The sequence below is a fragment of the Setaria viridis genome, chromosome 3 (assembly GCF_005286985.2).
Source record: "Setaria viridis chromosome 3, Setaria_viridis_v4.0, whole genome shotgun sequence".
Classification (NCBI taxonomy): domain Eukaryota; kingdom Viridiplantae; phylum Streptophyta; class Magnoliopsida; order Poales; family Poaceae; genus Setaria; species Setaria viridis.
In genome coordinates, this window is record NC_048265.2 from 4,477,762 (window position 1) to 4,491,218 (window position 13,457).

General features: G+C 46.1%; 2 protein-coding genes and 1 pseudogene across 4 annotated transcripts; all 3 read left to right on the plus strand.

The window, feature by feature from the left end:
• The first annotated feature begins 973 nt into the window (after positions 1–973).
• On the plus strand, positions 974–3,346 carry LOC117847412 (WAT1-related protein At5g64700). Of its 3 annotated transcripts, none has more exons than XM_034728616.2 (6): positions 975–1,308; positions 1,390–1,452; positions 1,537–1,900; positions 2,512–2,598; positions 2,745–2,896; positions 3,011–3,346. In XM_034728616.2, exons 1-6 carry the CDS (start codon positions 1,136–1,138, stop codon positions 3,216–3,218), a joined length of 1,047 nt encoding a protein of 348 aa, XP_034584507.1. In that variant the 5' UTR covers positions 975–1,135; the 3' UTR covers positions 3,219–3,346. The 3 variants fall into 3 exon arrangements, with proteins under 3 accessions (XP_072148672.1, XP_034584507.1, XP_034584506.1); XM_034728615.2 differs by having other exon boundaries at positions 985–1,308; positions 2,440–2,598; XM_072292571.1 differs by lacking the exon at positions 2,512–2,598 and having other exon boundaries at positions 974–1,308.
• A 1,505-nt stretch (positions 3,347–4,851) lies between these two features.
• LOC117850477 (WAT1-related protein At5g64700) lies at positions 4,852–7,720 on the plus strand. Its single transcript, XM_034732300.2, has 7 exons — positions 4,852–5,097; positions 5,177–5,239; positions 5,360–5,476; positions 5,605–5,857; positions 6,020–6,178; positions 6,257–6,405; positions 6,501–7,720. Exons 1-7 carry the CDS (start codon positions 4,922–4,924, stop codon positions 6,703–6,705), a joined length of 1,122 nt encoding a protein of 373 aa, XP_034588191.1. The 5' UTR covers positions 4,852–4,921; the 3' UTR covers positions 6,706–7,720.
• Positions 7,721–9,008: 1,288 nt separating this feature from the next.
• Positions 9,009–10,408, plus strand: LOC117848195 (WAT1-related protein At5g64700-like; annotated as a pseudogene).
• The last annotated feature ends 3,049 nt before the right edge of the window (positions 10,409–13,457 follow it).

Consider the following 13,457-nt stretch of genomic DNA (forward strand, 5'->3'; position numbering starts at 1 on the left):
TTCAAGGTTAATTATCACAAACAACCTCACACTCTGAATCAGTGAATGATCCACTAGAAATCCTCTCTGGTTTACTACTATGGTCATGCGAGGTGTTTTTTAAGACTTTGTACACTCAAATTCAAATAGGGAACTGAGGCTATTTTTGAGGAAAATAAAGAAAAATGCTACCATTTCTATTGGTGTGACAGCGTAGTTTCAGGAGTCCATCAGTTTAACCAAATTTCAAAGAACGCATGGCCTAGCTAACTCAATTCATCCATAGTATATTGTTGTGCCAGTAGTCAAGAAGCCAGAGTGACAGTCTGGATGCACGCTGTTTGAATCCTTCAAGTGTTATATATAATTGACTAGCTAGACTAGTCCCAAACCTGGTCAAGCAAATCAAAGGTCATGCTGGTTCATACTATGGTACCGTATAACATGTTTCTTGCAGCGACCGATGATCGATCATCATCACAGATGCATTATTATTCAGCAAATTAGTATGATTAAAATTTATGGCTACTGCTGTTTGGAGCTTGGGATAGCCCACGCCATCAGGATCGATTCAGACAGCGATGTCAGAGTTCTCGTGTTTAGGAGTTAATTGCTCCTTCATTTTCAATTCGGATATCGGAGTTCTAAAATCCATACCGTACCCTAGAACACTCAAAAGTTTGACTACCAGTATGTTTAAATCGATCAAGTAGCTGCATATACTCACATAAAAATAGCTTTTATAAAGGAATAGCTTCACTGTACAGCACTCATAAAGGTGTAAACACTAGTAGGCGGTCAAGTTCAGTTGCGGAAACTGTTAAAGATGATGCAATGGTGTCCTGTAAAAGAAGGAAGCCGCCGGTAGCAACAATGAGGCTGACGATTCAGACTCCAACGACGGTTGGAGTACTACGGACTTCTCCTTTTTCCTGCTTTGTTGGCTAGCTTTTTCTCCTTTAATGGAGATCGACGAAAGAAAGCAAACGGATATACACGACTACAGTCTAGCTACACCCAAATATCTGGCCTGCTAGTGCTATATCAGAGTTCAGACTGTATACATTCTGAGTTGCTATCTCGCTCTCATACATCAGACAGGACTTGCACAGCTCATTGCGTTCTTCTTTCGGCTGTTCGTTGAGAATCCGTGGAGATGGGCGCGAAGAAGCCTTACGTGATCGCCGTCGTCATTCAGCTTATCTACGCCGGCATGTTCGTCGTCTCCAAGGCAGCCTTCGACATGGGGATGAACACCTTCGTCTTCATCTTCTACAGAATGGTCGCCGCGTCGCTCCTCCTGCTCCCCATTGCGATTGTCCTCGAAAGGTAACCTGCAGACACCTGATGAAACGAGTAGAAATAAACTAATCTGGTGGTTCTACACTAAATTCAAGGGATTATTTGCAGGAAGAATGTGCGGTCTTTGTCCTTGGTTCTGCTCCTGAAGCTCTTCTTCTATGCCTTGATCGGGTAAGCATCTTCAGATTCAGATTATTGTGTTTTTGGTATGCATGTGTTTTGGAATCAGTTCTGAATTTCTGATGCGATTTCCAGGAATACATTTAGCTTGAACCTGTACAACGTAAGCATGAAGTTCACGTCGGCGACGGTGGCATCTGCGTCGAGCAACTCCATGCCCGTCGTCACCATCTGCCTGGCGCTGCTGCTGAGGATGGAGGTGGTGAAGCTGCGGAGCCTTTCCGGCACGGCCAAGGTCGCCGGCGTGGCGCTCTGCCTCGCCGGCGTCTTCATCCTCGCCTTCTACACCGGGCCGGCGCTGAGCCCCGTGAATCCCCACCGCGCCTTCGCTGTCGCCCACGCCACTAACAGCAAGATTCCGAGCAGGATGACGTGGATCAAAGGAACCTTCTTCATGGTCCTCGCCAACGTCACATGGGCCCTCTGGATCGTCCTTCAGGTATATGCTCGCTAACGTCCAAGCATCCCAATCTTGATTTCCTGCTGCTCATTGTTCACGTGGATTCCACTGCATGTTGTTAAAGATATATATGTGTAAGATCACATCAGTTAGAGTTAAAAGTACAAAAGAAGACAAATAATTTGGTTAGGTACAATAGTGACATGTTGTTAGTGGGATTTGGGGGTCTGATTTTAACATCGTTTTCAACTAAACAAGATCACAACTGCTGCTTTTCTATTAGCCGCATGTGCATTAAATCAGAATTTCTACTAGTAGTCCGATCCCCATCTAATGCACAAAGATGAACACAAGAAAGGCAGGGCTGTCTACCGAGCAGTTCCAGGACAAACCATACTTATAAAATTAGTTTTTGTAAAGAAAAATAAACCACGCCAAGTGCATGTATTTTTTCACTATCCTTTTGGAGCTTACCATTTTTTTTTAAAAAAAAAAGTTTATTTACTGCAAGCAGCAAAGTATGGGCTGATAGCTGGTTATTTTGTAGTACTTTTGATCAAATATTCTTATATATGCAGTCCGCACTGCTCAAAGAGTACCCCAATAAGATGCTAGTTACGGTGACACAATGCGTGTTTAGCACGGTGCAGTCATTCGTCGTCGCAGTGGTGGCTGAGAAAGACTTCTCCAAGTGGAACCTCCGGCTAGACATCAGCTTCATCGCCATCGTTTACACTGTAACAACAATTGACGTGCTTTTAAACCCCTTTTCTTACTAATAACTAGGATTAAAATCCATGCTTAATTATGATAAAATAACTAACGATCCGCTTTGCTTACTGCACGGATGGATGCTCATCGAATTGACGGTGGGATCTGACAGGGGTTTGTGGTGACGGGAGTGTCCTACTATCTACAAGCGTGGTGTATGGAGATGAAAGGCCCCGTGTTTCTAGCAATGTGGAACCCACTCTGCTTCGTCTTCACAATATTCTGCTCCTCTTTCTTTTTGGGAGAGATTGTCCACCTTGGCAGGTAACAAAATAAACATCACCGGGCTGCATGCATTGCATTGGTGTTTGGATGAACTCATAGGGAGATCGATGAACCTTGGTTTGTATTTGCATTCACTTTCATATATGGCTGCAGCATTGTGGGTGGAGCTCTGCTGGTTGGCGGGCTTTACAGCGTGTTGTGGGCTAAAAGCAGGGAGACTAGGATCACGTTGATGAGTAGCATGGCGAAGATGACCGATGAAATGCAAGATGAGCAGGGACACAAGAAATCACAAGAGAAGGATGATGGAAACAAAGAGCAAGAGAAATCAACATCAGCGTTGGGGGTTGAGCAAGTGTAGAGGTGTACCACACAACATGGGTACAATTTTGGTTGTAGCGTTACTGAGTATGATGCCTATAAAAATAGGCCATCTATCTTGGTTGTAAAAAAAAAAGAAATAAAATATTGCTGGGTGATCATTGAGCAGACCCTAGACCATAGGTACACTGCAAGACAACAAGGAGAACCAGCAAGCCCAAGCCATTCCTGCTGCCCATTCACACCACACATATCTTCAGGACACGTTCCAATGATTCCTTGGGTGTTGCAACTCATGCTGGTTAATACTTAGAAATTTCATCGTGGATTAAGGAAATTAAAAAAATATCGAGATTATATTACGAAGATGCTAACTCTTACTTTTGAATAGAATAAATACGATTTTCTCACCTGATGGTTCTCAAATGCAAACTTGTCCTAATTAAATATTTTAGAGCAATCGTCTCTTATAAGTACGGTTCAAAAAATCGAGATTATATTAAAAGATTTTCTTCACACGGAATCAAACAGGAGATTTGGCAATCATCAAAGGGTAGTATTCAAATGGGAGCTTCTTATATCTATTCTTGACCAAACATCCATTTAAAGTGTTAAAGAATGATTTCTCGCATACTCTTTTGGAGTAGTTTGAGACCCACCCATTAATCTTTGTAACACGTTGGAAGAATTCTCATGTATTCTTATGTAGCTCCTAGAAGATCATGTAAAATAATTGATGAACAATTTACTCTAGGGTGTGTCTAGTATTTTTTGAATTTGTCTTCTATCGGACAGATCGAGCGCCTTCATGATTTTTTTGGCCGAAAGCGCCTTCATGATTTCACTTCGCCTGTATGCAAGCTTTGAGATGGTGACATGTGTCCTACAACTTGTCATCTCCAATTTTAAGAAGAACTCGAGCAACTGTTACACACTTGTTCAAGCATGACTAAGCGCCGGCCGGCTACTCAGCTCATAAGCAGGCTCCTCGTCGTCCCACCTCATCCTTGGCCTCAATGCACCTTCTGATACTTGGCGCTCCCGCCACTATGGCGCGACCTAAATGGGAAATCATTCGTGGCGATTATATGGAGTACCGGTGGCAGACATCCTTTCGTGGCGGGCTGACCATCCGGAAAACATCTATGGTGGTTTTCCGTCAAGGTGGACTGCCCTTACCTGACAGATTATCCCTGACAGAGCACTCCTTACTCCTGACGGTGAGCGTCATGGAAAATTTCCCTGGCGGTTTTGGTTCAATTCTTTTTCCTTGACTGGATCAGCTGTCACAGAAAAACCCAGGCCATCGGTGATTATTGAACAAGTGTGTTGGAGCGGTAGGTTTGTTCTCTATCCTTTTTTGGAGTTGAAGGGCTCAGCCCTTGTCCATATGCATTGCAATTTGCAACTAGACAGTTGCATGTGCATCTAATTGCTTGTAGATTTGACCAGCTAGCTGCATGACAACGAGTATGCTACCTTGCTCCCTTGTAGACAAAATTAGCGTACTGTACTAGTATTAGTATGACGCTTAGGCTGCAGCTGTAAATGTTTGATTACTCGGCACGAGGCAGGCAGCTGCTATCTGTCCAACGATTGCATTGACCAATACTGATGATGCTCCATCGATTCAGATCCACAAAGATCGACGGAGAGAGATTAAATAAGACGACTTGAAGAAACACAAGTCATTTCGTAGTATCTCAAATCAAAGAGGTTGATCATATCGGAGGTCTGCCTGGCATGGACGCAAGCATGAAGGCCTCTGCTGTTGCCATCGCCATACAGCTCGTCTACACCGGCATGTTCGTGGTATCCAAGGCGGCCTTCGACCATGGCATCAACACCTACGTCTTCATGTTCTACCGTCAGGCTGCTGGCTCCATCCTCCTTTTGCCTCTCGCCCTTCTCCGCCGCAGGTAAATTTTATACATATGTAAAGATAAAATATGAGTCCTGCTGCCCAGTGTTATATTGGTATATCTGACCGAATTGTAGGAGCTACGCCCGGTCCATGTCATCTTGGATGCTATTCAAGCTCTTCATGTGCGCCTTAATCGGGTAAGTATAGGTACATACTAACATACATGTTGAGATCGTTCACAATTTTCATGTCTAAAGATGGAGAGACAAATTTTAGGATGATGAGCTGAAATATGTTGGCATTTTCCTTGTCCTCAGGATCACATTTAGCTTAAACCTATACCATGTAAGCCTCAAGTTCACCTCTGCCACTGTGGCATCCGCAACAGACAACTCGCTGCCTGCGGTCACCTTCTTCCTCGCTCTGCTACTGAGGTACTGCTACTTGTTTGCAGAGCTGCTGTTATTTGAGGCATTGAACTATTCAAGATTTCCAAGCTCTCCATTATTGCTACAAGTATCATCTTCAACTAAAGCAGAGCTGGTAGCTGTTACTTGCGCAGGATGGAACATGTGAAGCTGAAGAGCTGGTCAGGTGCAGCCAAGCTCACCGGCGTCGCGCTTTGCCTCGCCGGGGTCTTCGTCATCGCCTTCTACGCTGGGCCGTCGATGAGCCCTGTCAACCATCACCGTGCCTTCTCCTCTCAGGCTTCAGCGCCATCAGGAGCAAATGATGTTACACGGGGTGCGTGGGTCAAATGGACGTTCCTGATGGTCCTTGCCGACACGATGTGGTCTCTGTGGATCGTCCTCCAGGTCAGTCTATTCGCTCGCTGCAGCGCAGAGTTCATCGATGCATGAGCACGACAGCACAACTTTGTCACTCACCATCTTGTCGATTTCACAGATCAAGATTCTGTACAATCTGCAATCATAAACTGCTAATTCTCTGCTACCTTATGGATCCTTATTACGCAGGCTCCGGTGCTCAGGGAGTGTCCGGACAAGATCCTTGTGACGGCGGCGCAGTGCTTCTTCAGCACGGTGCAGTCGTTTGTCGTCGCCATTGTCGTTGAGAGGGACTTCTCCAGGTGGAAGCTCAGCTTCGACGTCAGTTTGCTCGCCATCTTCTACTCGGTAAGTTCTGCTGCATTCCTCTTCTTTCTTTTTCATCTCAACTTTTGTTCAAGTGTGAGTCAACTTTTTTTTTCAAAGGGGTTTGTAGTGATGGGAGTGGGCTACTACCTGCAAGCTTGGTGCGTGGAGATGAAAGGCCCCGTCTTCCTCGCAGCATGGACCCCATTCTGCTTCATCTTCACAGTATTCTGCTCCTCCTTCTTGGGAGAGATCGTCCACCTCGGCAGGTACATATCCCAATTCTATTGACTGGGATTGATCTTTGAAGATTATATTAAAAAAAAATGAAGAACCTTCTCCTGTTAATTATGTTTTGCGGCAGCATTATAGGGGGAATCTTGCTTGTTGGCGGCCTTTACAGTGTATTATGGGGTAAAAGCAAGGAGTCCAAGATTGAGCCGTGCAGGGAGAGGGAGGTGACTAAGATCGACGATCCACAGGATGAACAAAAGCAGAATCATGTGGAAATCAAAGAAGAACAAGGGCAAGGAAAAGGAACAAATAAGATCGACGATCCACAACATTAGCCGAGCACTGAGGCTAAGGTGGGTATGGTACCAGTGGCGAGAACTGGATAGAACTTCAGCTACAAGCGATGCACCAGTTAATGAAGTTGATCTGCAACTCTTCAGAGTCAGCACAGTAGTTACAATTGGAAATGGCCACACAGCGCAGTTTTGGAATTCCTCCTGGTTGGATGGTAAAGCTCCAAGAGACATCGCCCCAAATCTCTACAATCTTGCGTGGAGAAAGAATAAGACAGTCCATGAGGAGATCATTGAGCACAATTGGACTAGAGGGCTCTGGAGAATGAATTCAGTTACAGAAATGGCAGAGTTTCTTTTACTGTGGGACTCAGTTCAGAACATAACTCTAAATGATCAGCCTGATGCAATTGCCTGGAGATGGTCTGCAAACGGAGAGTACAGTGCCAAGATACCGTATCTAGCTCAGTTCAGAGGATCCTATTGCACATTCCAACCAGCAGCTATTTGGAGGGCGCAAACTGAGGGCAAACACAGGTTTTTCACTTGGCTACTGCTGCAACAAAGGATCTTAACCGCTGACAGGCTTCTTGCACGAAACTGGCCATGCAACCCTGTCTGCCCTCTCTGCCAGGTGGAGCCTGAAACTGCTACACATTTGTGTCTCCAATGTCCATTCGCGTTGCAAGTTTGGCGAAAGGTCAGTGATTGGGCAAGTGGTATGGTTACTGTGCCATTGGCCGGTTCAGAGCTTCAGACATGGTGGTGTTCATCCATCAATGCGGCCGCGAAGGAAAAGAGACGAGCAACAGCAGCAGTTCTCATTTACACGGCATGGAATCTATGGAAAGAGCGTAATAGGAGGATTTTCGATGGAATTTAGTGCTCTGAGTTGCAAGTTTTCTTCTTTATCAAAGAAGAAATTCAACTTCGACAGAAGGCCTGTGGCACGCCGAGTGTCGACTAGGAGCAGCATAGTGCATCTTAGAGCTATGAGATCAGAGTTTATATTTCATCATGTAATCTTATTTATGTAAACGGTTCACTCATTTCTCTCTTTATATGATATGGCAGTGCTCCTGCCCCTTTACGTTTCAAAAAAAAACAGTACCACACCAGATGAACAAGTGTGAACAATCCATTCGATGGACTTGGATATGAATAATACACAAGACAAGGGGGCATGGTGACCATTTTCCATATCATCAGTTAACAGACCTGGACCGAAATGGCGGGAAGTGGCAATAAATAGTAAATTATTGGTACTACAGAAAAAAAAATTCAAAATTTCAATTGCCATCAAAATGATGCTAATATTCAGTAGCATCAAATAAATGTAAATAAGAAGATAAAAAGGGTATCAAATTATGAAGATAATTATTTAGATCCATGGTACATAATGTGATTCAAATTAACTTCGGTTCCATCCCTGAAGGGCCTTCCTCTCTATCTACTCGGCAAAACCTAGCTAATAAGATGAGGTCATGAGAGGCTGCTCTTTAAAAAAAAAATTAAAAAAAATGAGTGTGTTTTCAACCTTCATCCCATCCAATTGCAAACACCACGCAGTCACATTTTATGGGGTGATCGATGAATTTGGTCGTGATGCATGATTGATTCACACTCCACTCTTGGTTGGTGGCTTCTTGTGTCATATGGTAATTAATTACTAGTTCATCAGTTAGTCCATTATCTCCAATGTGCTTGGCAAAAGGAAAACGCAAACCAAAGGCATGCTAATATGAACTGAACCTAGCTTTTGAAACAAAATATATACTCCCTCTATTCCAAATTATAAGTCATTCTAACTTTCTTGGAGAGTCAAAGTATCTCAAGTTTGACCAAATTTAAATAAAGTGCTAACATTCATGATGCCAAATAAGTACCATGAGTTCCTTCATTAAATATATTTTCATAATATATCTATTCTATGCTATAAATCTTTGTGATCTTCTCTATAATTTTGATCAAACATAAAATGACTTATAATTTGGAAGATCAAACATAAAATGATTTATAATTTGGAACAGAGAGAGTAAGTTGTACCAGGACCAATGCAACTCGTAATCTAGCATAGATAAATCTTTTGATGACTCTCAGTCACAGTTGCACACAAGTTACCGAAGGTAATTTCTCGGTCGATTCAGATCCCATAAGACCAGAGATTAAAATAGGACAGCATTGCAGTGCAGGTCACAAACACCCAACAAACTTCTCTCTTTCATATTCATATACGCACAAACTCTAATTACTCTCTTCTACCGCGAACATTCAAAGTTCAAATAACCCCATCTACATCTAGCAGGTAGCCCTGTCTCTCCTATGTGGCGTAACTATAAGTGGCTATGGACGCAAGCTTGAAGCCCTATGGTGTGGCCATCATCATACAACTGATCTACACCGGCATGTTCGTCGTCAGCAAGGCCGCCTTCGACCATGACATGAGCTCCTACGTCTTCGTCTTCTATCGCCAGGCTGCTGGCTCTGTCCTCCTGCTACCTCTCGCCATTCTTCTCAACAGCTAACGTACAGCCAACTACGGAGTTCTTTTCTGAAACATACTGCGTTAATTAATAAAGAAGGGAAAACTGATTGATTCATAGGACAAAAGCACGATCGATGTCATTTATGGTGCTCTTGAAGCTCTTCTTTTGCGCCTTGATCGGGTAAGCATGTTCATATTCAGATCAAGATCAGTCTGTTTGTTGACGTAACTTCTGTTTTGTTGTCTACTTACAGGGTTACCTAAAGCTTAAACCTGTACCATGTGAGCCTCAAGTTCACCTCTGCAACCGTGGCATCTGCCACTGACAACTCAGCGCCTGCCATCACCTTCTTCCTGGCGCTGCTATTGAGGTACTCCCTTTATATTGCTAGCAGCAGCCTTCATTTCAACAAAGGTCAAATAATCCGGCGATGTATGGTTGAGTTAAAATTTTCTTCTTCACTTGGCTGCAGGATGGAACATGTGAAGCTCAAGAGCTGGTCAGGCATAGCCAAGCTCACCGGCGTGGCGCTCTGCCTCGCCGGAGTCCTAGTCATCGCCTTGTACACCGGGCCGGGGCTGAGCCCCGCCAACCATCACCGCGCCTTCCCCTCTCACGCTTCAGGGCCATCGCCATCAGTAGCAAAAACTCTACGACCCGGGGGAGCATGGGTCAAATGGACGTTCCTTATGGTCGTTGCCAACGTGGCGTGGTCTCTCTGGATCGTCATGCATGCAGGTCGGCCGCCGTTCCACTAGCGGATGCATGAGTAGTTGTTTAGTACAAGATTTGTTGCTATCCTCGCAGGTTTCAGATCAAGATTCTGCATTTGAATTTTTGTTAGTCTGCGTGCTAACAGCAGCTGTCTGCAGCCAACAACATTGTTCCAAGTTCTGTCTTGACCTTCTTTAATTTCTAAACGATATATACCCCTCCTGTTCAACTCTTTTTTTTAAAAAAACATTTTTAAGTTCTGACGGCAAGCAGCGGCTGAATTGCTCCGTTCATGCCTGTCGACTGAACGTTGCAGGCTGCAGTGCTCAAGGAGTACCCGAACAAGATGCTCGTGACGGCGGTGCAGTGCGTGTTCAGCTCGATGCAGTCGTTCGCCGTCGCGGCCGTCGCCAAGAGAGACTTCTCGAGGTGGAAGCTCCGGCTCGACGTCAGCTTACTCGCCATCTTCTACTCTGTGTCAGGATCACCTGACGGACAGTAGTTATATACTTTAGTGTAACCATATATATGTGGGGACATGGAAGTCAACGATGTCCCGGTACCGTTACCATTATTAAGTTATGTATCCGATCACTTTTTTCCAACTTGGCATGACTTAACCCATCTTTTTTTCTTTGTTTCCTGAACCAATTTTCTTTGTTGACCTATCTAGCAGCTATAGTCTTTGTCTCGTCCTCTCGTCTCGTCCTTGTTAAATACTCCTACTAAGCTAATTGGTCTACTTTTCACGTGTACTCTATACACACGCATACGGTGCTCAAATTTCGTTTTGAAACTGCATACGTATTACTGGCTGACGTGTCCATCAACTTGCAATAACTTGTTTAACCCACCTGTGGCTATATAGCCGCGTGTATGTATAATTGGACGGCCAAACACAGAAAGTACACACAGATGGCACACTGTACGTCATTGGAAAAAGCGGCCCTACGCAAACGGCTATAGAAACCATGCATTTGCAGTGGCCGTTTCCTTGTGTTAACTGGTCTAGAAAATGGATTTACTGACCGGCTCCTTAGGCCGGTCTCTGAAAAATCCATTTATAGGGGCTGACTGACGTAGTACGTTCGTTTATGTAGTAGTGACATCTAGTCATCTGGGTCGCTATTTATAGTGCACTTAGTGTGAGAGTGCATGACGATGGATGCAAAGGGTAGAAGGATGATGAAGAAGTCATATGCCCTGGCCATGGTGATTGTAAGGATCGGTGGTCCAAGAAAGGGATTGAATTGGGCCTTTTTTTAAAAAATTCTAGAATGAGAAAAACAAACTTTAACCTGGATAACTAGTGATGCCCAAACCATAAGGTTCAAACCTATGAACTAAGCACATTATCAAAGATAAAACTTAGCAATGGCATACTAAGATATATATATATATATATATATATATATATATATATGTATGTATGTATATATATATATGTATATATATATATGTATATATATATATATATGTATATTGTGTAACCTAGGCAAGATATGAGCAAAACAAACACAACAAGAACAAGAGCAAAACAAGTAAATTGTAGGAAGTAAATGCTCAAAGAAAGTGCTGAAATATAAAGAGAGAGGACACGAGACAACCGGATTTTTTCCCGTGGTATCAAGGAATTGACGCTCCCCCCTAATCCATGTTGGAGCACCCACTAAGGGTTTTGCTCCCCCTCAAGCCACCAAGACTTGAGTGCTCACTAAGAGTGTCCCTTCTCCATCTCCGAAACGGCGGACTTCAAACTGTGTACAAGATCTTCCTCTTTGGGCTCCCACAATCTCCAAGAGCTCACCAAGAACCTCCAAATCACCAAGACCGTCTAGGTGACGTCAACCACCAAGAGTAATAAGCCTCGATGCTTCACTTGATCAGCACTAAGCTCAGCCACGAACTAGATGCACCTTATCACTCTCAAACACTAAGAGAAGTCCTTAATCTTGCAAATCACAAATCACTTTTGGCTCTAGCACACTCTCACTTGCTCAGGGGCTGCTTGAAGTCTTCAGGGTGTCAAGAGTAGCTCAGATGACCCGGGGAAGAGGTATAAATAGGCTAGGCAACACTATCTAGCCATTGGAAAAGTGTATAAATAGGCTTCGCGCGTTCAGGCCGCGGGTGTTCCACACTAAAATGTTATAGTTGCATTGATCCATGGCAATTGCAACCCGAAAGCGTTTTGCTGAAGGAGCTTCAGTGCGCAGAGACCGCTGCTCCTGCCTGTGATGCGATCCTGAGCAGCTCGCCGTCAGAGAATGCATTTGTAGCCGGGAATATGTCCCTCAGCGCCGCAAAATGCTGCGGTTGCATTGTTGTGGCGAGGAAGCGATCGAACTCGCCGTTCAGTGCTCGCTACGTGTCCTCTTCTCTAGAGATGATTCCAAGCTTTTTCATCACCAGGACCTCGCCTCTCTTAGATGGTCGAACGTTCACGTTCTGAGTTTGGCTTGCCAGACGGCCGCTACGTCGTGGCGTCGGCGCGGCGGTGGCGTGTGCAACGCTGCCGGAGGTGGCTCTGATTGCGAGCGGTGCCTGAAGCGCCAAACGTACGGCGGTGAGGAACGCTGAAGTCTTCGCCATGGCAGCCGCTCCGGGAGATGGCGGTGGTGTTGGCGCCCCGTCTCTGCTGGAATTCGCCGCGACACGCGTTCCGGAGTGTGCACCTGAACTCGTGTCGTGCCCGGTGGCTGTCCGATGGAGGGCTACCTCGCCTGGGGAGTGGCGCCTGTTCACCGGGGTCCACTGTTGAGTAGTGGGCGTCCCGGCGTCGCCTCCCGCAGGGGGTGGAGTGGACAGCACCCCGGCGTCCGCGGCGAGGGCGCGGCCTTTCCTGTGACCCGGGCGGCGGGAGTAGGTGCGGACGGAGGCGATTTGCGGGTCGTGCACGGGCGAGTTGGGCGGTGGACCACCGGTCGGAGAGGCCTGAGGCAGCTGCGATTCGAAAACCATAGGGTCTTGCAGCTCCACAACGTGGCAGTCGCGTCGCGGTGACAGGGCCGCGAGCGACATGTCGTGTACGCCGCACAGACCCGAGCTCGCGTGCTGCGGCTGCAATCCCTCGCCAGTTTCCCGCCCAAACGCCGGAAGGCTGCCAACGCACGTCGCTTGAGCGGCGGGTGCAGGCTGCTGGGTGCACAGAGCGGTCACGGGCGAGACAGCGGCGTTGTGGGCCCAGGTGAGAGGCGTCAGCAGGCTCACAGGCGCGCCTCCACTTTCGGCGCCCCGGGAACTGCTGTTTGACCTGGTCCCGCTCTCCGGCGCCGGCGGTTCGGGCGGCGCCACCGTCGCCATGGCCGCTGCACCTTGTTTTACAGCATCATCTTCTTCCATCGTTGTAGCCAGCGACGCCGTATGAACCGGCGGCGGCTGTGAAGCGGCACACTGGAGGAGAGCTGGGCAAAAATCGACTAGGCCCATAGAATAGATTGCGATAGCCGTGTCCTCGCCGATCACGGCGGCAAGCAGGCTGCAGCAGCGCATGGTGTCATCTCCAAGAGCCTGTGGATTATGGGGACGTTTCTTATGCTCATCGCCTGCGTAGCCTGGTCCCTCTGGTTCATCTTCCAGGTCAATAAATTCCTC

Coding starts and splice junctions, on each gene's coding strand:
- LOC117847412 (XM_034728615.2), top strand. CDS start 1,136: ATGGGCGCGAAGAAGCCTTACGTGATCGCCGTCGTCATTCAGCTTATC. Junction 1,901..2,439: donor CCCTCTGGATCGTCCTTCAG/GTATATGCTCGC, acceptor TTATATATGCAG/TCCGCACTGCTCAAAGAGTA. Junction 2,897..3,010: donor GAGATTGTCCACCTTGGCAG/GTAACAAAATAA, acceptor ATATGGCTGCAG/CATTGTGGGTGGAGCTCTGC.
- LOC117850477 (XM_034732300.2), top strand. CDS start 4,922: ATGGACGCAAGCATGAAGGCCTCTGCTGTTGCCATCGCCATACAGCTC. Junction 5,240..5,359: donor TTCATGTGCGCCTTAATCGG/GTAAGTATAGGT, acceptor CCTTGTCCTCAG/GATCACATTTAGCTTAAACC. Junction 6,406..6,500: donor GAGATCGTCCACCTCGGCAG/GTACATATCCCA, acceptor GTTTTGCGGCAG/CATTATAGGGGGAATCTTGC.